We start from the raw sequence: 24,434 nt of genomic DNA, 5'->3' as shown, positions 1-24,434 counted from the left end.
AGCTTCTCCATTATTTTGCCTAGGATTGATGTCTGGCCTATACTTACCCAGGTCATCCCATTTGCCCCATTTGAATACTGGCCCAACATAAACATTTTTCCAGTCTTGGGGAATTTCCTCAGCATTCCAAAAGTTATTAAACATGAACAATAGCAGGCCAGAGATCTCCTCAAGTCACCTTTTTTAGGACTCTTGGGTGGAAATTATCCAGACCTGCTGATTTTAAAAGATTTATTTCTAATGTCATCCTTGGTTACTAATGGACTACAAATACTTCATCTCATGTGAAACAAAATTGCTGTCCGCTAAGATGTGGACAGTGCACTTTATTTCTTCCTGCAATGCAGCCAATCAAAAATCTAAACAGTAACATGGTGGGAAACTATTACTGGTGCTAACCTCCTGAGAGTTGAGGAAAGTAGATTACTGTGTATAACCTAACCTAACACAAGTTACATGTGCACACCTATACACCCATGTTGGGTGGCTCCAATAAAAATGTTTGAAACTTTTTATTGCAAAAAGTAAAACATCAATTCACTATTTTAGTTGCCACTGAAATTAATTTTTAAAACTGAGTCTTGACTGTATCAGTTTTAAAAGAGTTCTGCAGTTTTTGTGCCAGTAGTAATTTTTTTTTTTTAATTACTGCTTTAGTAGAACTGCCTACCACAGTAATACTACTAACAGTTCTGAGCACTTTCCTCTTTTCCCCATCTCCCTACCTCCCTGTCTGCATTTTCTAATGGTTAGATAGTCCTCCCTGCCCAAGTAATCCCAAAACAAATCCAGGTATCAAACTTACAATTACTAAAGCACTGTATGACACATAACAGTATTTGTTAAGGGGAGGCGATTTTAAATAAATTCAGTAAACAATTTAAGCATATGCTTTAGTCCATCCCTATTCAGCACATGCTTTTAAGTCCCATTCCTCTTTTATGCATTTGCTTAAGTCATATTGACTACAATGTACATGTTATAATACTGCATGACTTCACTAGAATTTGAGCATACATGCTTAAAATTATGTACATGCTTCAGTGCTTTGCTTAATCAGGTCCTAAATGAGTATATCAAAAATAAAAAAAGGTGCCACATGTATATAGCACAAGAAACCAGTGTTGGATTTCCAAGGCTGGTTTCTCAAATCCCATGCAGGCAGGGTCTACGAATACCATGCTGGCAGCACACTCTGCTCCTGTGGCCATACAAGAAGTGAAGGAACTGGCTCCAGAATGAGCCCAATCCAGCCTCCACTGGTCAAGATAGGTCAGCATAAGGCAAGAACGTAAGGAAATAAGGAAGCATCCTCACATTGCTGGAGAAAATAATTCCTTTGTTGAGTAGAGATAAAATCCTGACTCTAAAAACAGCTACACATATAATGACAAGTAGAACACAAATCTGAAAAACTAGACTCACTGTGGGGTCATTTGTCTCCCGAAGCTTGTGTGTTAACGATAACAACTGTTCCACCGCAACCATGGGCACATTTGGAATCTGTTTAAAAGACAAAAAAAGTATTTGATATATATTTCATGTGTGCATATGTAATTTATATAGACATACACGTATGCACCTACATAAACACAGCCTGCATGTATGTACTGCATATACATTTATTTCAAATAACCAAAAGGAATAACTGTGTCACAAAATATGAAAATATACTGTAATAGAAAACTACCAAGACGAATTTATTCTAATTACAGTAGAAGATACCCTAGACTTAAAAATCAAGGAGTCACTTAGGCTGTGTGAAAGGATTTCACATCATATAAGAAAAGGGAGTATCTATGGTATATTAAAATATTCCAGTTCATAATCATATTCAGCATTTTAAATAGGAACCAATATTAATAACTGGCCAAACCATTGCAAGTGCTTACCATTTCTTTAATAACTTGAATTTCTTCATTCCTGGTGAAGGATTTAACATTATGGAACAGAAACAGAGTTAGAAACTCTGGGCCTAACCATTGCTTTGTGCTACTTCCTATGACAGGAGGCTCGGCCAGGGCAACTACTCTGAACGAGGAATGGATACGAAAGATGGACCTGCAAGAAAATATTTTTTTAAATGCATTACCTGGTAAAAGCAGCAAATAACAAATCTGAACTTACAAACTCCACCTGAGGTACAATCAGTCTTCAAGTGAATTATTGTATTAAGCCACAGCCACAATTTATATTCAGGACATTCGCAATGCAACATAAAAAAAGTCAAAACTGACAAAAATTGCATAATGTAACTAGCAATGTAAAAAACAAAATATCTCTCTCGTAAGTTGAAATGCCTACAAGGTTACCCAAGTTTTGGCTTCATCTACAGCATGACCTGCATGCTTCAAGTTGAGCAAATACCAGTAACCATGCTACCTTTTGTTTACTCTTTTGTATGTATGAAATAGACAAAATTTACAAATGTAATGGTTTTGAAACATTCTCCAAGAGTATTACCTAAAACAGCATTACTAAAAGGCAGATCTGGGGGGCGGCAATATCTTTTGAAGCAGCAACAATGGGTAACTTTTTCTACTCAATTAGACAGACAGGAAAGATAATTTTGTAGTTAAGACACTAGACCGGAACTCGGGGAGGATCTGGGTTTAATTCACAGACTGACTTCCTGTGTGACTTAGAGCAAATCATTTAAAACTCTCTGTGTCTCAGATCCCCATCTGTAAAATGGGGATGATACTATCTCCCATCCATTGTCTCTCTTTTCTATTTAGATTATAAGATCTTCAGGGCAGTGACTGTCTTTTAATATGTTTCTATACAGTGCCTAGCATAATGTGACGCTGATTTCACTTGCGGTCTCCAGGTGCAACTGTTTATACAAGTAAATAATAGCAACTCAGATGTAAATTAGTTGGATGTTGCAATATGGCATGCAATATTTACTCAACACCTCAATTACAATTCCAGACAAATAATTTAGTATTCAAAAATGAGAAAATTGTAATGCAATCATTTATATTTCTCCTGCCTGTTGTCATATGCTACTTTTCATATAATTCTGTTTGAAATTAGAATATTTTGGCCCCAATTCCATCTTTGGTTATTCTTTGGGGGAAATTATGGGTGTAACCGAAGGTAGAATTTGACCATTCAATTTAAATTACACAATGTATAATAGCTTAGCAGGCAGATCTGGTATATACAACGAATCTGATACAGAAAAGCATATACAGTGAACACCCTTGAAAAACTGTTTCCTGAATATGCTGCGCTGTATCAGACTCCCAAATCAAAGCAAACAAAGTGGATGGCATCGGTTACTCTCAGCCGAAAGTCAGAAGCCTAGAAGCTATACCCAGGTTGATAAAAATAGAAGGAAACGTCTGAAAGCATCATGTGAAATACGAACCAATGGGTATGTCATTATCTCTACGCACAGAAAAGGTCAGGGAACAGTGACCAACCTTATTATAGGAGAAACTGTTTTGAAGATAGGAGAAGGCATGTTTAATTTTCGATTAACCTCTTTTTTTCATTAGTAATAAAAATATTCAACATACGTTAAGCTCACTCCTGATCCTGGCTCTGGTCCTTTTGCAATGTTTCTATGTCATAAAGGATCCAAAATGCAGTCAGCTTTCCTCAGCTGGGGATTCCCCCAATGCAGCTGGGGCCATTCTGGCATGTGGCAGGGAGTGGATGAGATGGGTAACACAGCCAGAACACAGTGCACTATGGCAATCCCCCGTACGGGTATGGCCAGCTGGGCAAAGTTTTGAGCTGTTCTGAGAAACAAGCCCCCAGATGAGTCAAAGATCAGGAGTGGGGAGACACAAACAGCACCCCCATTGCCCCCCACTCCTCTCAGGGATAAAGAGTACATCTGAGGACTGAATCCATTATTTCTGAATTAGCTACCAGCAACAGTATTCCAAAAAAATCTTTGAATTTTTAAATTGCATATTTTAATAACTTACAAATAGAAAATTTCCCTGGCAAAGGAATTTTTAATAAACCAGCTATTCGCTGAGGAAAGCTTTCTAACAGGAGAAGCTACTGCACATTGGAAAGCTATCTACAAATGCATTTCTCTTTTTGTTCTCATTAACTAATCTACTGAGCACTTTACTGGTATATTCTCCTCTCCATCATTTGCTCTGTGGCCCAGTGCACCATCTGTTTCAGTTTCCCAGTTTGTAAATGGGAACAACATTCATCTGCTTCACAAGGGTGTTGTTTGGATTAATGTTTGTTCAATCTCTTGAAAATGTAAAGCCAAATATTTAATTATTATTTTAAAAAGGGCTTAATCCTGCAAGCTGGAGAGAATCCTCCATCCAACGTCAACTGGAGATGAGGTTGTTCAGTACCCTGCATGATCAGGCTCTAAACAATCATAGCCACTGTTTCTTTGTGGAGCTATGTTTATTAAGTCTATGCCATATTTGATCACTCTGCAGACAGAAGCCATGTAAGTAACCCCAAAGCCCAACACACTAAGACCTAGAATAAAATTGGCTGGAGGGATTAGCAATACTTTATTAATGTTGAGTACCAGACATCTTCATCCTTTCCTCTTGCCTGTTCAATCTGTAGGTCAGACAAGTAGGAGAGATCATCAGACCCTATTTCTCTCCACCCAGGGGTAAGAAGAATCTTAGGACTTGTCTACACTACAGGGGAAATTTGATCTAAGCTACACAATTTGAGTTATGTGAATAGCGTAACTCGAATTGACGTAGCTTAGACCTATCTACTGTGGGGTCCACACTATGCGATGTCGACGGGAGAGCATCTCCCGTCGACTCCTCTTACTCTTCTTGATCCAGTAGAGTACAGGAGTCGACAGGAAAGCAATCTGTGATCAATTTAGCAGGTCTTCACTAGACCCACTAAATTGACTGCCAATCCATTAATCGCCACTCATCGATCCCCCCGTAAGTGTAGATAAGCCCTTACAGAAAATAACCTCACTGAAGGTCAAACAGAGAATGCAGCCTCACCAGTACAATGCTAAAGACTGATTTCTTGTCTTTGGCACACAAAGAGCATTCCCTTGCTGCCGCACATAAACTTTTCATTTATTTGTCTTTTCCTCTTCTCCAGGTTCACAAACCATCATTTACTACTGCAAACAAAATGAGAACAAATGTAGGAGTGGCGATCGTTTAAAAATTATTATCGCCACACAAGAGTATAATTGTGTGTCAGAAGGTTAGGTGTTTGCATATGAAATATTTATGTAATTCACGTATTGACAACAAAATTTAACAATAACTATAATTTAAAGGTGTTTAAGATAGAGGACATATATTTAAATTAAAGGGAAAAACTATGCTGCATCTTTTCAAATATTCCATCACTTATCCCTGCCAGAATAAAAAGTTATCAAGCACCTGTTTCCTTTTTACTTTTCTGCAATGTATAACACACTGGCTTGGATTATTGTGTTTTCTAATCGACTGACTGCTTTAGTATATGTTCAAACATACTAAAACTGAATGACCAAACAAAAAGAAGTGAAAATAAACAACTCAGAACTAAAGGGTGGTGAATATATTCAGTTAAAATTTAACATATTGGAGCTTCTATTGTCTACAAAATTCACCTTCTGCCACATTGCTTATATTTGTCTCATATGCTGTATGAGCTCTCTTTCAGCCTAGTCACATGGACAGTAATTCACTGCCTTAAGGGTGTTAGGAATACCCACCCATGCATTATAATCGGCTCCTTTCAGCTTTTGAAGCAAATCTGATTATATAAACATTTCTATATTTTTCTCTACTAGCTGCCTGTTTACTATAGTAAATGCTTAATATGTGGAAAAGTCTAAAAACAAAACAAAACAAAAAACCATCTGAACAGGTTAAAATACTGTTTCATAGAGAAACTGGTGCTTTGCCCTATGTCTTCCAACAGTATTTATAGTTATGGAATGCCACCTTCACAATATCTGCCTCAGCAAATGCTTATGTAGGAAAATTCTACACAAAAAGCCTGGATATACATTCTGAATCAATTTTAAGTGACTGCATTTCTTCACGCAGAACTAATTCAACATAGTGAATCATACAATTCTATTAATAGCTAATACTGTGCAGCAACAATTTCTCTATACATAGAGAGTCTTTTTAAGTCCCTTCCTCATCGCCAGCATAGATTTCTTCCCCCATTATCCATAATCTACAAAATAAAATTTCCCCATGTGACCTGATGCCATTGTAACTGGACTGTTTAGTAATAACACAGCACAACTGGCTAAAGCAAGGCCAGTGGAAACAATTTGCAATGCAGGCGGCTAGCTAGCTCATAGATAAAAGGCCTTCAACTGGCCAATGAGTATCCTCCATCCCCAGAACCGCAAATCAGCTGCTTGAGCTCTTGTCATGTCTGCCAGAGTCATCCCACCCACCTGCGTAGCATGTAAACCTTGTTTAAAAAACTTAGTGCAGACTATGGAAGTAGTAACGTGGTGGAACATCAAGCGAAACTGTAACTGATGGCATGTGTAAGATCTTTTGAGTCAGAAATATATTTTATTAGCGCTTAGAGAAGTTATCAGCTTTAACATACATCCTCCAAAAATTTTAATTCAAGAATAAAACTATGATTTTTAGCCTAAAAAACCAGAAGTCACTGTAATATTATTTCATTTGATTTTTGTAAACTAAACAAATAACATGCCACCACCCCCACTCAATCCCTCAAATTCTACCCCTTCTTAATTAAAAATGTTCAACTCTCAGGAACACATGTAATTTCTCTGGGTCATAATACAGCCTGTGTAATTCTCCTTTCTCATCCACCCTCCCCTCTAAAAAAAAAAATAAAGTGATGTTAAAATAAAGCAGCTGTTATTCTGTCAGAAGAATCATCTTATCAGCTTTGGAAATTTTCATTAAGCGTTGGGTTATACAGTATCTAAAATACCACAAATTTACTCTGGGTGAGCATCTGTGTTCTTATTATTGAATAGGTGCCCAGATTTAAAAAATATGTTAGTGGTTAATTAAACTAACTAAAAGAATGCAGATATAATCTTTCCCATCATGTTTACTTTACTATTAATCCTTTTACAGATGGAAAGATCACTTGAAAGATTTGTTAAAATGTTTCTTGCTTCTTTAGAAGAGGATACCTTCTACAATTCATAGAATATCAGGGTTGGAAGGGACCTCAGGAGGTCATCTAGTCCAACCCCCTGCTCAAAGCAGGACCAATCCCCAACTAAATCATCCCAGCCAGGGCTTTGTCAAGCCTGACCTTAAAAACCTCTAAGGAAGGAGATTCCACCACCTCCCTAGGTAACACATTCCAGTGCTTCACTACCCTCCTAGTGGAACAGTTTTTCCTAATATCCAACCTAAACCTCCCCCACTGCAACTTGACACCATTACTCCTTGTTCTGTCATCTGCTACCACTGAGAAGAGTCTAGATGCATCCTCTTTGGAACCCCCTTTCCGGTAGTTAAAAGCAGCTATCAAATCCCCCCTCATTCTTCTCTTCTGCAGACTAAACAATCCCAGTTCCCTCAGCTTCTCCACAAAAGTCGTGTGTTCCAGTCCCCTAATCATTTTTGTTGCCCTCCACTGGATGTTTTCCAATTTTTCCACATCCTTCTTGTAGTGTGGGGCCCAAAACTGGACACAGTACTCCAGATAAGGCCTCACCAATGTCGAATAGAGGGGCATGATCATGTCCATCAATCTGCTGGCAATGCCCCTACTTATACAGCCCAAAATGCCGTTAGCCTTCTTGGCAACAAGGGCACACTGTTGACTCATATCAGCTTCTCGTCCACTGTAACCTCTAGGTCCTTTTCTGCAGAACTGCTGCCGAGCCATTCAGTCCCTAGTCTGTAGCAGTGCATGGGATTCTTCTGTCCTAAGTGCAGGAGTCTGCACTTGTCCTTGTTGAACCTCATCAGATTTCTTTTGGTTCAATCCTCTAATTTATTTAGGTCCCTTTGTATCTTATCCCTACCCTCCAGCATATCTACCACTCCTCCCAGTTTAGTGTCATCTGCAAACTTGCTGAGGGTACAGTCCACGCCATCCTCCAGATAGTTAATGAAGATATTGAACAAAACCAGCCCCAGGACCAACCCTTGAGGCATTCCGCTTGAGTGCCTCTAAAGGTTTCAAGGTCTAAAGGTCTAAAAATGCCTCCATTCTTCTCATTCTTAAAAAGGGAAAACCGTAAGGAATTTGCCCCATATCATCCAATCTCCTCAATTAATTTGGATTTGAGACTTTTTGCAAAAGTTTTGGATCACTGGTTGGAGTCTGTTCTCCCATGTCTTATATCAACTGACCAAACAGGTTTAATTAAAAATAGGAATTCAGTTTTAACATTCGTATAGTATAGGCTCTAATTGGACAACCAAGAAAAGTAGTATCAACTTACCTTTCCCAGTACAGAAGAGGTGTTTTATTTCACCTAATTTACTACAGAGAGTCACCTTATTATTGAGGTAAAAGTTATAAGGAAATATAGAGAAGAATAGAAGATTTTTTGTATTTTACTTCAGAATCCAAATATTATATTATACAAAAGACCCATGCAATTGTACCCATTATATAGTTGACATACAATCCCTCATGTTTATTTTCCTGCACAAGACTCTGTTCTAATTACAGGCAAACCATAATGACTTGTATATTGTAAAAATCAGCTATTGCTCTTGGTCCCTGTAAAACAAGAATTTTTATTTATCACAATATAAGTAGTATAAAAACCACATTATTTAAACTGTAGTGTCATCTAAGAATAACAGTTTCATCTCTTCAGAATTTATGGAAGATAGTATTACATATTAAATTATATTTGTTTTGAGTAATATAAAATAGAATCCTGGCAATTAACTGAAATCAGTCAGTACAATGACTGTGTATCTGTCTGGCCAGCCAAGGATTTGAAATATTTCAACACAGAGAATATTTCTAGCAGACAACTGGAAGTCAAAAAGCAAGAAGAATAAGCATGACAGGCACCAACCCATCCTTAGGATTTCCTGCCTCATGTTAATTCTAAATTACATACCAGTTTTCTAGCTAATCTATTGGAAGAAATAATTATAACATTCAACTTTTTTTTGTTTAACTCTCAATGTCTCTTAATAAAATGCTTCAAAACAATGCAGTGCATCCATGGATATGTCTATACAGCAAACAAGAACCTGCAGCCGGCCCAGGCCAGCCAACTTGGGCTCATGGTGCTCAGACAGCGGGGGTGTTTCACTGCTGTGTAGACATTTGGGCTTGGGCTGGAACCCGAGCTCTGGGACCTTCCTACCCCACAGGGTCCTAGAGTCTAGGGTTCCAACCTAAGCCTGGCAGTCTACACAGCAATGATACAGCCCTGCAGCCTGAGCTCTGTGAGCCGGAGTTGGCTGGCATAGGCCAGCTGCAGATTTTTCTTTGCTGTGTAGACATACCTTATGTGTCTAAACTTTTATGTATTTATATTGTTTCTTTCAGCTAGGATATTTTAATGTTTCTGCTCTAAGTTTCCCTTTTAAGATTTTTCTTCTCATGCTAACACAAAAAGTACTGAGGATAGCAGTATTAAAAACAGATTCTATTACTGATTTAAAAACCAAGCATCTTGCAAGAAACCTTAGTAACATCAAGCAATAAAATAGAAGACTGTTTACAACCTGAATCACATACAAACTACTTTGAATACCATGTTAGCATCTAACAAATTACCTCTGTTGTAGTTCCTTATCGGAGAGCTGCAGTTCATCTTTTAAACTTTGATACCTATCTTCTCTCAGTAATCTGCTGCCATCATAAAGAGTCAGTTCTCTGTCATGGATTAGTCTATTCGGGAATTCAAAAGAGAACAAAAATCTAGTATTTAATTGCCTTAGTTTTTACAGTTATCTCAACCAATGTTACTTTAATGAGGAATTCTACCCAAGAAGTCTTAATTTCAATGCCTGAGTTATTAACAAAAGTTGGGACCTATATCTTTCAGTGAAGGACCTGCTGATGAGAAAAATACCAGTTAAATGGCAAGCTCAAGGAAGAACTTCAACTATTTTCTGTAAGTACAGTACATAACACCATTCATGACAGAATTTTTTTTCAGAGATAAACAAACCACTGAAGACCATACATGAAGACTTTATATTATACTCTCAATGTGTATGGCACGAAATTCAGAATATTTTTGTCCAACTGGCACACAGTGCTATACTCCTATTTTGCTCCTAGAAGCAATACATTTTAGGAGTCATCTTAACTGATATATATTCTGTTAGTGAAAAGGAAAAGAATCAGAGGTGAACAAAATGCACAAGAGAAAAAAAATGGACTTATGCCCAGCCCTGCACTACCTTGTCCTCCTTTTTTTGTAATGTGTGAAGAAGGCATGAAAGGTCTTTTCAAGTCTGTTTATTCTTATAGATGGGGTTCTGCTTAAGTTTTTATATTAAAACTTCAGGTCTTGTCTACTTCGAAGACTCTTTGGATGAATGGAAAACTAACAGGGAATATGATAGCACAGGTACCAGGGAAATGAAACCGAGTTGAAAGAGAGGAAACTATTTTTATTTAGACTGTTGGTTTTGCTAACAGCTATGTAACTACAAAACTTGGGTGAAAAGCTCTTTTTGTTAAGGATTCAACACCACTTCCCCATTAGCAATGGGCTGACAAATCTCCCTATTTGCAGTGTAGTTTTAGCCATGTCAGCACCAGGATATTAGAGAGACAAGGTGGGAGAGGTAATATCTTTTATTGGACCAACTTCTGTTGGTGAGAGAGACAAGCTTTTGAGCCACACAGATCTGAAGAAGAGCTCGGTGTGACTCAAAAGCTTGTCTCTCTCTCATTAACAGAATTCCGTTCAATTAAAGATACTACCTCACCCAACTTGTCTCTAACAACTCCCTATACACATTTCAGAGCCATCCAAGAAGTGCACCAACAACAAAAAAGGGAAGACAAGACTTGGCATTCCTGTTATTTCTACAAAAAACAAAACAAGCAGAATATTTTTGGAGTTGTGAAAAAAGAGAGAGAAAAACTATTCAGGTCTTTGACCAACACATCATAAAGAGGCAAAAAAGAGCACAAATCCACGGTTTTTCTTTTTCAGATCACTTCAGTCAAAGAAAAAATAAATAAAGAGGAACAGAAAGCAAAGGAAGCACTTTTCATATTTATCAAACTATAGTGAAACTGACAGGTTGACCAATAGCAATTTGGAACTGCCATCTTCCTAATTACATATTATGGTACAAATACAGTTTGAAAATAAAATGGGTTAGCTATGTCTAATGCAAGGATCACCTTGGTATCTAATAAAAAACTGAAGATCAGAAGAGATTATTAGGTTTTCAGAAAGTTCAGATGTTAACTGAATTTTCTAGTTTATGCACTACAAATGCTGTCATATATTTGTATCGAATATGTAAGTCAATGATGAAAGTCTTATTTGGAATAAAACTTAAAAGGTGATAACATGTTATGAGGTGAAACCAAAAAGAATTGAAGATAGGTATATTCAAAAGTGATATTTTTACTTGTTCCAAGTAAAAAGAAAATTTTCATCTCTACAGGCAGTTTTGGGCTCCTTATTATGGGGCAGACTCTGGTACCTCCTTACTCCTGATTAGCACTTTCCTACACAAGTGGCCCCATTAACGTGATCACTCACGGAGAAGGGTATTACTATTCAACATGAACACGTGTCAAAATCTGGCCCTATATGAGTAGTAATTATTTACTAATAATACAGTTTACATTATTATGTGTAACTTTTAGGATTTTTGTTTTGAATTCATAAGAACATAAGAATGGCCATACTGGGTCAGACCAATGATCTATATAGCTCAGTATCCGGTCTCTGACAGTGGCTAGTGTCAGTTGCTTCTGGCACAGATTTAGGGATACCCAGAGCATGGCGTTGTATCCCTGACTATCTTGGCTAATAGCCATTGATGGACCTATCCTCCATGAATTTATCCAATTCTTTTTTTAACTGAGTTATACCTTTGGTCTTCACAACATCCTCTGGCAGTGAGTTCCACAGGTTGACTGTGTGCTGGACAAAGAAATACTTCCTTCTGTTTGTTTTAAACTTGTTGCCCATTAATTTCCATTGGGTGACCCCTAGTCTTTTTAATATGTCCTCGTATGGATGCTGTTCTATCCCCCTAAACATTTTCGTTGCCCTTCTCTGCACCTTTTCCAATTCTAATACATCTTTTTTGAGATGAGGTGACCAGAACTGCACACTGTATTCAAGGTGTAGGTTTACGATGGATACATATATTGGCATTATGATATGTTCTGACTTATTATCTATCGCTTTCCTAATGGTTCCTAACATTCTGTTAGCTTTTTTGACTGCCAGTGCACATTGAGCAGATGTTTTCAGAGAACTATCCACAATGACTCCAACATCTCTTTCTTGAGTGGTAATAGCCAAGTTAGACTCCATCATTTCGTTTGTATAGCTGAAATTATATTTTCCAATTTGTATTACTTTGCATTTAGCAACACTGAATTTCATCTGTCATTTTGTCATCCAGTTAACCAGTTTAGTGAGATCCCTTTGTAACTCTAGCACTCAGATTTGGACTTAACTGCCTTGAGTAATTTTGTATCATTGCAAATTTTGCCACCTCACTGTTCACCCCCTTTTTCAGATTCCTTTAATCAATTTAGTAAACAATTCCAAAAAAGCATTTTTCAGAGTGAGTATAATTAATCAGTCATTTATTAGAAGCAGAATGCATTTTCAAATACTATTTATAATGTCTTTACTACTTAATAAATATTAACTTATTAATGTTTAGGCCTCATAGTTTTCACTAGGATAGAAACTACTACATTTTCTAATTCAGTTAGAGTACAGCATGAATAAACAGCTGCAATTGCCAATATTAATAAAGGTTTACGTAACACACTCATGGCTTGCTGCTGCTCTCCATATCTGAGGTCCCAACATAATGTATTCTGTAAAAATCCAATACCTTGACTGCAATTTTACAATATACCTGGAGTTGCACAGCTGTGTATTTGCAAACAGGACACAGCTTCTGAGCATGAATGTCCTGAATGAACAAGTCTCAAGCACTCTGCTTAACAGGGTTCCCATACCGACCTTTGTAGTACAGCTAGGGTGCCAGAGTTGACGCGATGAATACCATCAAGAATAACAAGCTTCCCATCCAAGGCAGCAGTAACAAGTGGAGATGGTCTCCAAGCAGTGTCTCCATTTGGAAGAGTATACCTTTGCTGCACCAAATCTCGAGCTGTCATATCCTATGAGTAACAATTATCAAAAGAATGCATTTAAATAGGGTTGTCAAACGATTAAAAAATTAATCACAATTAATCGCACCGTTAAACAATAATAGAATACCATTGATGTGAACAGTTTTGGATATTTTCTACATTTTCAAATCTATTGATTTCAATTACAACGCAGAATATAAAGTGTACAGGGCTCACTTTATATTTATTTTTATTACAAATATTTGACTGTAAAAAACAAAAGTAACAGTATTTTTCAGTTCACCTAATACAAATACTGTAGTGCAATCTCTTTATCATGAAAGTTAAACTTACAAATGTAGAATTATGTACAAAAAAATAACTGCATTCAAAAACAAAACAATGTAAAATTTTAGAGCCTACAAGTCCACTCAGTCCTACTTCTTGTTCAGCCAAACAAGTTTGTTTATATTTTCAGGAGATAATGCTGCTCACTTCTTGTTTACAATGTCACCTGGAAGTGAGAACAGGGGTTCACATGGGCACTGTTGTAGCTGGCATCACAAGATATTTATGTGCCCGATGCACTAAAGATTCATATGTCCCTTCATGCTTCAACCACCACTCCAGAAGACATGCGTCCACGCTGATAACGGGTTCTGCTCGATAATCATCCAAAGCAGTGCGGACCGACGCATGTTCATTTTCATCATCTGAGTCAGATGCCATCAGCAGAAGGTTGCTTTTCTTTTTTGGTGGTTTGGGTTCTGTAGTTTCCACATCGGAGTGTTGCTCTTTTAAAACTTTTGAAAGCATGCTCTCCACCACGTCCTGCTCAGATTTTGAAAGGCACTTCAGATTCTTAAACCTAGGATCGAGTGCTGTAGCTATCTTTAGAAATCTCACATTGGTACCTTCTTTGCGTTTTGTCAAATCTGCACTGGAAGTGTTGTTAAAAGAAACAACATGTGCTGGGTCATTATCCGAGACTGCTATAACATGAAATTTATATGGAAGAATGCAGGTAAAACAGAGTAGGAGACATACAATTCTCCCCCAAGGAGTTCGGCCACAAATTTAATTAATACATTTGTCATAAATATAAAGGGAAGGTAACTACCTTTCTGTATACAGTGCTATAAAATCCCTCCTGGCCAGAGGCAACATCCTGTTACCTGTGAAGGGTTAAGAAGCTCAGCTAACCTGGCTGGCACATGACCCAAAGGACCAATAAGGGAACAAGATACTTTCAAATCCTGGGGAAAGGAAGGCTTTTGTTTTGTGCTCTTTGTTTACGTGGTTGTTCTCTCTTGGGACTGAGAGAGGCCAGACAGAAATCCATCTTCTCCAACCCATCCTAATCTAAGTCTCCAATATTGCAACCAGTATAGGTAAACCAGGCAAGGTGGATTAGTTTATCTTTTGTTTTATGTGAATTTTCCCTGTGTTAAGAGGGAGGTTTATTCCTGTTTTCTGTAACTTTAAGGTTTTGCCCAGAGGGGGATCCTCTGTGTTTTGAATCTGAATACCCTGTAAAGTATTTTCTATCCTGATTTTACAGAGATGATTTTTACCTTTTTTTTTTTTTTTTTTAATAAAATCCATTTTTTAAGAACCTGACTGATTTTTCCATTGTTCCAAGATCTAGGGGTTTGGGTCTTTGATGATTTTGTAACAAATTGGTTAGGATATTATTCTCAAGCCTCCCGAGGAAAGGGGGTGTGTAGGGCTTGGGGGGACATTTTGGGGGAAGACGTCTCCAAGTGGTCTCTTTCCCTGTTCTTTGTTTAAAATGCTTGGTGGTGGCAGCATACTGTTCAAGGACAAGGCAAAGTTTGTACCTTGAAGAAGTCTTTAACCTAAGCTGGTAAGAATAAGCTTAGGGGGTCTTTCATGAGGGTCCCCACATCTGTACCCTAGAGTTCAGAGTGGGGAAGGAACCCTGACAGCATTATTTATTTTAAGAGCGTCATCAGCATGGAAGCATGTCCCCTGGAATGGTGGCCGAAGCATGAAGGGGCATACGAATGTTTAGCATATCTGGTACGGAAATACCTTGCAATGCTAGCTACAAAAGTGCCATGCGAATGCCTGTTCTCACTTTTAGGTGACACTGTAAATAAGAAGTGTGTAGCATTATCTCCCATAAAAGTAAAAAAAATTGTTTGTCTTAGTGATTGGCTGAACAAGAAATAGGACTGAGTGGACTTGTATGCTCTAAAGTTTTGCATTTTTTGTTTTTAAGTGCAGTTATATAACAAAAATATCTACATTTGTAAGTTGCACTTTCACCACAAAGAGATTGCACTACAGTACTTGTACAGTACTTGTTGGTGAATTGAATAATACTATTTCTTTTGTTTGCCATGTTTACAGTGCAAATATTTGTAATAAAAAACAACAACATAAAGTGAGCACTGCCTACTTTGTATATTGTGTTGTAATAGAAATCAATATATTGGAAAATGTAGAAAAACATCCAAAACTATTTAATAAATTTCAATTGGTATTCTATTGTTTAACAGTGCGATTAAAACTGCAATTAATCACAATTAATTTTTTTGAGTTAATCTCATGAGTTAACTGCAATTAATTGACCGCCCTAATTTAAACTATATTATACTGATCTATCAGAGCTTGATTTCATTTGCAAGTACTATATTTTGTTTTTTTAAGGGGCAAATACCCAAATGTATTTAGGCAAGAAATCTTTGTTTTAAATAAAATTTTAGTTTCTATACACATTAACATTGCCTTTTCAATACTCCAACAAAAGGGAAACTTTTAAAAGCAATTTAAATGGAATTTTTGTTGTATGCAATACATGTATTTGAGAACTATAGAGCTTTGAGTATAGAAGGGAGCAGCAATTGTCACCTGTCATCAACTGAAGACACTCAGTTGTAAGACTCTGCAGAAATTATAATTAAATCAGGTACTGATTTCACTGATGTGGAACACGGGTAAAAAATTCTATTAATTTTCAAGACCCAGAAAAATAAAATACAACTGAGATATTTAAGAGGGGGAAGAGAAGGTAAAGCAATAGAGGGACCAAGAGCCCCCATACAAAATGGAGTAGAGTTCCATATCGGCGCTGCACCTCAGCATAGAAGGTACTTTTGTAGACAAAGCAACAGCAAATCAGAGGAGGGGGCCAGCATATCAACCATTACATATATATTCTTTGTGGGTTCCCTCATAGGAGGTACTCCCCGTTGCTATACAGGAAATCGTAGTGGCCACCATGTGGCCTGGAAGATGAATTCCTTCCTCCTGTTTAGACTGCAGAAGATCTAACCAGGGCATAGCCCCGCAACTTTGGTGGCAGGATAGATAAAAATCAATGATTATTTTTTTTAAATCAAAAAAATCTGATTTTTTTAATTTAAATCAGATTTTTTTGATAAAATGCTTTCTGAGAAAAAAACCTATCTAAAGATAGTTTTAATTAAGATATATTATAGCTCAAAGATATCTCATCATGGAAATAGGGATTATAAATTCTAATTCTACAGTATGAGACAATATATTCATGCAATATTTACGAAAAGTTTTGTAAATGAGTTCCAACAGTTAATGGATTAGGGACCCAATCTTATGGGGTTCCAGGGCCTTCTGTATAGATTATTTAGGTTAATTTTTCTATCTACCCAATTGGACTCAGTGTTCAGTCTAGAAGATACCATCAGAGATGCTTAGTTTTGCAGTTCTCCAACTGTGGCTTTGTCTCTCCAGAGATAACATGCTTGTTAACAGCAAAAATGTTTTAAAATAAATAAATAAAATAAAGTAACAGACCTCAACCCTCTGCAAATTTGTGTAGACAGAGTCAATCCCTTACCTCTCTCTAAAAGTGCAAAGTTTCAAAAAGTTCAATGAATAGAAGATTGTTGGGGACAGAATAGATCTGGACAAGGAGAAGAAGTCTGGAGATAAATGTGAGACGGAAGGGACAGGCAGCAGAAACAAAAGTGAAACTGTTTGAGCAGCATATTCCAGAAGTCTTGAGGTCTTTCTGAGTGTAGCCTTCATTGATTTGAGATCTACCATACCATTCTCTCACTAGAAGGGAAAACCTATAATCGCAGCAGGCCATAAAAGAGACCCAGTTTGGGAATATTTTAATAAAGTTCCTCTACCTGTGGGTAAGACAGGCATGCTTGCAAAATGCAAACAGTGCAACAAGAAGTGCAAGGCCTGGTTTCCCGAATGAAACAACATCACGAGAAGTGTTCCTTCTCAGGAGGAAGCTGCACTGAAGATGATGAAAGGAACATGTCTGAACATGCAGGATCTTCAGGTTGGTGGTAACCAACAAGAATGCACTTTTATGTAGAAATCCATAATTAAATTGAGTCTTCCTGACTAGTGATTTAAATCATGATTTAAATCAAATCCACCCTGTTTGGTTGTTTGCAGTGAACAGCATTTGGCCTAAAAATCAGAGGTGGGAAAAATATTTGTTGCTGCAGTTGCCGCTTTTGCATACATTCTTCTTACAGCGGTAAATCCTTTGAACTTTAAACAATGAAAATAGAATAAATTACATCATATAGCCTGGATCATTTCCTCTTTCTGCATTTCCTTAACAGTCTTAAAATAACAGGACAAAGTCTTGTTCCTTTGAGGCTTCCACGGATATGTAACTTAAGGTTTCACCGTCAGTACCATAAAAACAACACATCTTTTTACTGTTGTACTTATCCACCATTTTGCTTTACTACTGAAATACTCAGTCTACACACAGAATGAGAAACATATCTTTATCAAAACAAAGGAAAATGTACCAAAAATATTTCTGTGCCCTTGAACTGCCACTTATTTCAGAAATTCTCTATACATTCTGTAGTTAATAAAGGCTGCACAGGAGAATGTACTATAATTCAAAATTAAATTAAATTTCTCTTTATACCTGACTCCTCTTTGGGAATGAAATTAACTGTGCATAGTATGAATTCATTAAGCTAAGACTAATGTTGAAAGCAAACAAAGACAGACACCAAGAGCCCAAACGGAAAACCTAAATTTGCTGAAGATAGAAAATCAGAAGAGTAGAATGCAATAAAGTGTAATTCAGAAATAAAATCAAACTTCACATCATATTCTAAATGACTTGAATTGGATTTTATCTGGTTATGTAGAGATGAAAAACTATCTTGTTACCAATTCTCTCAATTATTCAATTTCTGTGCTGCGGTTAAAGTTATTAGTTTTTTGTCCAAAGATTTCTTTATTAGTATTTATTTAACCTTGATTACTTATTTAAATATTACACTAGTAATATATTTCATATTCTTTCACTCTGAAGTTGAAAAACAACTGCATTTTTAATTTTTTTTCCTGTTTTGAGCCAAGTCCTTGTAAAGTCTGATTCGGTTATAAGACAGAAAGGTTATTTCGTTTCCCTTTGGAATTAAGTCCCTTTAGACTCAAGCTTTCATTGTGTTTTAAGGAGGTTAATTCTTTGATTTTTTTTGTTTTATTTTACACCAGATATTTCAATTTATTCTTCATACTTGCTTCATTACTCTTTCTCTGTCTAAAAGTGATTTGACAACTACTCTTATAGTGTGAATGTCACAGAAAGAACTTTCACTGAGGATTCTGGAAACCTTTTAAATCAAAAGAAGAGGATCCAAATAATCTATCGCAGTGGTTCCCAAAATCTTAATGCAGAGATTGTCTCACGGAGGCCTTCCTCTCTCATTTTGTTCTCATATACCACCTTTTCTCCCATTTCTGATTGCATAAAATCCCTGAAGCAACTACGGCAATTGCTTACATGGGAAAGTAATTTTAGGAAAGTATTTAATTTATTTTTAGTTGTCTTTGAATGCACTTAAGCAACTGGAAATGAGGAGAAGCAGCAGCCTAAGTACCATATGACCAGCCAGCTCTTTCCTGTGGACAACAGTTTGGGAAACGCTAGTCTAAATTACTTAAAAAAAAATTTAAAAAAAACAAACAACAAAAAAAACTTAAAACATTCCTCCCTTGCAGATGTTCCAGAAAAATCTAATATTCAAATAGTAGTAGCTTTAACACAAATTCGCACTTTGATTTTTTTTCTAGAAAATAATTATCCTTTATAAGCATTTTAATACTTTTTTTTTTAAACTAAGGCGTGTCTTTCACTAACCCAGCCATTAGTTGTTACGTGATCTCAAAATTTTCTCTACTACCTACTTCATTCCTATTTTCTGTTTGAGAAATCTTAGCAGAATGTGAATCTAACGTGGCATCAAAAGTAAGAAACCTAGACTCTCTAGCCTCTGAATTGCGAAGAAAATGATAACTGTTGGCGAAGCAATGGAAACTGGCTAATTGGGATGCTTCTATTGCCATAGTTGCTAAAGGGGAGTGAGATGTAAGGGACATAATACTGTTATTTTCATTAGACCCTTGAGAGCCATAAAAAGTTCACTAAGTAAAAACATGCTCCCTCCCTCTCTCTCTCTCTTTTTTTTTTGCTTTCTTTCTGGAGATATTTTAGGAAATAAATTGTGGGAAATTTAATTTCTTCCCAGAACTTTCTCCTGAAGGCTACTGAGTTAAGCCTGAAGAGGGGAAAAATGTTATTTCTTCAGCTGAAGTTTACTTCATTGCATATTTCTGTGCTTATATTATTACTTGCTAAATTATAATTGACTATGAAGACACAAAAATTTATTGAATTTTAGGATTAGGATTATAGTAAGAGATTTTGGCCTCTTAAAGAAGTCACAAAGACTTTTTTTCCTGACCCAAAAAGGTGAAACTAGATATTAAATTCTATATTGCCTAGTTATTGAATGAATGCATGTTGTTAATATTTGTTCAAGTATCAGATTAAATTATGATATTGATATCCAATGCTAATTACTTAATATCATGAATTTAATTTTTTTGTAGAAACCAGATACGTCCTACTTTTTTTTCTAGTTTATCCCTAGGGTGTTTCAAGTTCTTAGTAATTTCCAGTCAAAACTGGATAAGTATTTTGGAGATGTACTTATGGTTAGGCTTGGAAAGATTAGATACAATTTGTGTTTTAATGGTTCTGATCCTTTACATTAATCTTGTCTTGATTTTACGTTATTTCTATAATAAAATCATTGATGTTATATAAAAACACTAGTATATGTTTTAAAAATTATTTTATGCAGAAAATAACTCTCTCTATTCTGGCAGACATATATATATATACACTGAATAACAAGTTTATAAAAGTTATTAATATCACCTAAATATAGCTTTATAATTCCTAAAAGTCAAAGAAATGTCTTTGTAAACTCTCTTTCCTTAGAATCTGATCCAACTCCCACTAAAATCAATGGAAAGACTCCCATTCACTTCCGTGGGAGTTGGATCAAGCCCTTTTGCATAGGCATCATAGATACCCTTTTGAAAGTGAAAGTTTAAGCTATTTTATAAAGGGACTGAGTTCATTTGTTCAAGTGACTTCCTGAGGTCCCTTCCAACCCTGATATTCTATGATTTTCAGCTTTATCTGTCATGGGCCCCCAAATGGGAAGTCCTTGGCTGCCTTTCTGCTGATCCATACAGGTTAGAGGTGGGGCCTGGAAAAAACTTTGCCTGAATCACTGGTATTTGTAGCCACATTCCTAAGTTTCCAAAACCAACTGGCTTCCTATACCGGCGATGAGTAAATACCCTGACATTGTGTACACAAATAATGAAGATTTCCCTTAGTATATAACAAGGGTCAGCGTTCATCTGTCATGAGTGGGTTCATTTGTCAAGCTGCAAAGAGCACATATTCCCTTGATACCAGTTAGCTGAAATTCTCAGCCTGTTCTCGTATCAAACTCTAAGCCATCCTGCAGAGAAAGAAGACAAGTCCCCTGGGAAGTATATACTAGATAAGCCCATTGAAAGTGAAAAATTGTACAGGAAGGGGAAATGATGTGCACAATAACCATCTTCAGAGGAGTTTGAACCTCATCATATAATCCTGAGGTAAATACTGGAAGAGACAGGTTGATCTATTCATCACTTAAACACTCACATATAAATGTGAATAGAACTAAACCAATAATATTTTGTAGAAAAATATTTCTTCAGGAAATGTTTTTCTATAGTTTAGTGTTTTTAGTTTTATTCAGATATTGGTCAATGGTCGAAGTCTTCTCCCATCACATTCCTTTGACTGGCATGCCTGAATACATGGAATGCCCTAAAGATGTTGATGTGCCACAGGTTGATTTTGACTTATGTCTCATTCAAAGCAGAGCCATTCAGATGATTCTCAAAACCTTCCTTCTGAAGGAAGATATATTTTTCATATTCTTTTATTTAAGGCCTGTTTTTAGAGACAAGAAAAAGACAGTGGGGGGAAGGGGAATCAAACCTTAACTGAGAGAAATACCCCACAGCCATTTTCTATCCTGCAGAATTATATGACAGAAAATGACAAAAGATGGTAACCAGGGAATAACTTGTCAGACTCAGAACAGACATCAGCTGTGGATTTGAAATTCTTCCAGATATGTTCCTGTCAACCTTTCTATGTTACAGATCTAAAATTTAAGTGTGGTCCGTAGGCAGAACTATGCCAGATTTCAGTTTCAGACAGGGTTTGCGTGAGCTGCTTTTTCTTTTTTATAATAATATTTACTTGTCTAATGATTCTTTACTTTACCAAATGTGCTCAAATAGTGAGCTATTTGAGAATACATAGTCAGATTTCAGGATGTAATAACACATATATCCATTCTAACAGGAGCAAATATTCTTTTTAAAATTACTTTTGTAATTTGAGATTTGCTGGCTATAACTTAGCAATTTAAAGAGAGATTTATTATTTCTGGAATCAGACTAAAAAAAAGCTCTCTCTTTTTATTTCACTGTCATTTGAAAAGATAATTTAAATTAGACACTACTGAGACCTTTTCTCCCACCTCCTCCCCTCCATTCCCATGGGGGACACTTGGCAGGTCATTGGTTCTCCTCTTCTCCAAGCTCAAGCAGGGCCATGATGGGGTTGAGGGCCTGTGAGCAAGAAACACACTTGGGCCCATCCACTGGGAGGAAAAAAAAACCTGCCCCCACGCTTGTTACACTGGCAGGAGTCTCTTACAACCTACCATCTGGAATCCAGCTGCAGCAACTCCTCAGCCAGAGGCTCAGACACTCTGTACTGAAAGGAAAAAGAGAGAGAGAGAGAGAGAGAGATGCAGGGATAAAGAAAGGAGGAAAACTGAATGAAGATAAAGAGAAATGAGAGAAGAAAAGGAAAAAGTACAGCTGGGATCCCCAGCAAGAAGAAACAGTGGTACGTAAAAAGTAGGACCTCAGAAGCTGCCACACATGGCTACTGCAGAGGCAGAACACTTCTGGGAAGGAATATTGTGGGTGGGCCCTCTTAAACTGGCCAACTTTGACAGCCCTGTGTAAGCTTGGAAGTCCCTCCTCACCCTCACTCCCTTCACCTACATACAAGCTGCTATCACCTGGAGGCTCCAGCCTGGTCAGCCATCAGCAGGGGAAGCACAGAGAAGGAAGGTAGAGAGGTCACCAGGTTGCCTGAAACCAGGCTTGACAGCCAACCACCTCTTTTGTTATGAAGAGTCTTGTGATATTTGACATTCTTCTTAAAGCCCCAACTCTTTTAGCCACATGATTATGAGAATCACAGCTTCCTCAAAAAAAAATGTCTAGCCCTTATGGCTGCAGAAAGAAACCTGAAAACAAAACTTTAAATGCTCAAAAACCAGAAGACAAATAAAAAGTCCATCTTTTCTGTTAACATATCATGATTAACATATCATGATTTTTAAGCCAGTCTCATGGTTTTGGGGCCTGATACTTGAGGTTCGCAATACTGTCCCTGTGACAAAGAAGAGTGACTGCTGCTGGCTGTAAAACACTCTGTTGAATGTTGGAGATGAAGGGGATGAAGATAAACGGGATACATACAAAATGGGAAAGGACTGTCAAGGAAGCAGTATTACAGAAAGAGATCTGGGGTTATTTAGCCTGTGATCTACCATATGAGTCAACAGTGTAATACTGTTGCCCGCCCCCCCAAAAAAAGAGCAAACATAATTCAGGGATGTATCAGCAGGAGTGCTGTAAGCAAGACACAAGAAGTAATTCTTCCACTCTACTCCACACTGATAAGGCCTCAACTGGAGTATTGTGTCTAGTTTTGGGAACCACATTTCAAATTGGAGACAGTCCAGACGAGAGCAATAAAAATTATTAAAGGACTAGAAAACATGACTGATAAGGGAAGATTGAAAAACTTGGGTTTGTTTAGTTTGGAGACAAGAAGGCTGTGGGGGGACATAACATTTTTCTAGTACATAAAAGGTTGTTACAAGGAGGAGGGTGAAAAAATTGTTCTTTTAATCTCTGAGGATAGCACTACAACCACCTTGCACTGATATAATGAGTTGCAACGTTATAACTGCAACCCTTTCATGTTTCATGTTTGCCCTAAGTAAGTCCCCAACTTGCTATAGGGAAGACAAAACCCGCCCCATACCTTGTCTTGGCCTATCTGGCAGTGAGATAAAAAGCCTTTCCCAGCCCCCCAAGAAAAGAGCAACTAACATAATGCCCACAGCAAATCATGACAAAACCTGATATTTAACTACATCCACAGGAGGGACAGTGGGTGCTGCTTTGCCTGGTCCAGGTAAAGGTGCACTTTTCCTGCACCGGTGTGGACCTGCATAGATCCCTCCTCTCTTCTGGCCACCTGGGAGGTGGAATGGGTCAGTGTTCCCATGATGATCTGGTTTAACGCTATCGCAGATAGTCAGTCTGGCTCTCTACCCCATAAATTGGCCAAACACCTTTTCCTGCAAGCCAAACACTGCTTAACATGTAGTGAGGTCATTGTCCCATGCCTCCTACAGTCAACCAACAAAGCCATCCATTTGTCAGCTTCTTGCAAAAATGTCTCTATACCTTTTTCCACCCCTTCCCTGAACTGCTCTGTAAATCGTCAACCTTGTTCTCCAAATCTCTCCTCAAGACCCACCTCTGACACAACACATCGGTAATCAGTCAATTAATGATGGCTAGGCTGATGGACTGAAAGAGACAGTGGCACTTACATATCTATTTACAATGAAAAAAATGTAAATTTGTAAAAAAACTGTATATATTTGATTAATCTTTCTCTGCTCCCTTCCCCCTACACTTCATAAATCACTTCTCATCTTAGATTCTAAGCTCTGAGAGTGAGGTACCATATCCTTGAATGTGTTTTTCTAGAA

The 24,434-nt window shown here is 37.2% G+C and overlaps 1 protein-coding gene across 2 annotated transcripts in view; it reads right to left on the bottom strand.

Moving 5' to 3' along the window:
- The window catches only part of VWA8 (von Willebrand factor A domain containing 8), a 285,585-nt gene that overhangs the window by 182,240 nt on the left and 78,911 nt on the right, over positions 1 to 24,434 (bottom strand). For both annotated transcript variants that reach the window (XM_074961437.1, XM_074961449.1), the window contains exons 13-16: positions 13,091 to 13,251; positions 9,682 to 9,795; positions 1,893 to 2,061; positions 1,426 to 1,503 (exon numbers count right to left, since the gene is read on the bottom strand). In XM_074961437.1, the coding sequence (XP_074817538.1) occupies positions 1,426 to 1,503; positions 1,893 to 2,061; positions 9,682 to 9,795; positions 13,091 to 13,251 (522 nt within the window). The remainder of the gene's footprint in view (positions 1 to 1,425; positions 1,504 to 1,892; positions 2,062 to 9,681; positions 9,796 to 13,090; positions 13,252 to 24,434) is intronic.

Source organism: Natator depressus, chromosome 1 (genome assembly GCF_965152275.1).
Source record: "Natator depressus isolate rNatDep1 chromosome 1, rNatDep2.hap1, whole genome shotgun sequence".
In the NCBI taxonomy this organism is placed as follows: Eukaryota; Metazoa; Chordata; order Testudines; family Cheloniidae; genus Natator; species Natator depressus.
Note: the sequence above shows the minus strand (reverse complement) of the source record. Positions and strands in the feature narration are given on the sequence as shown.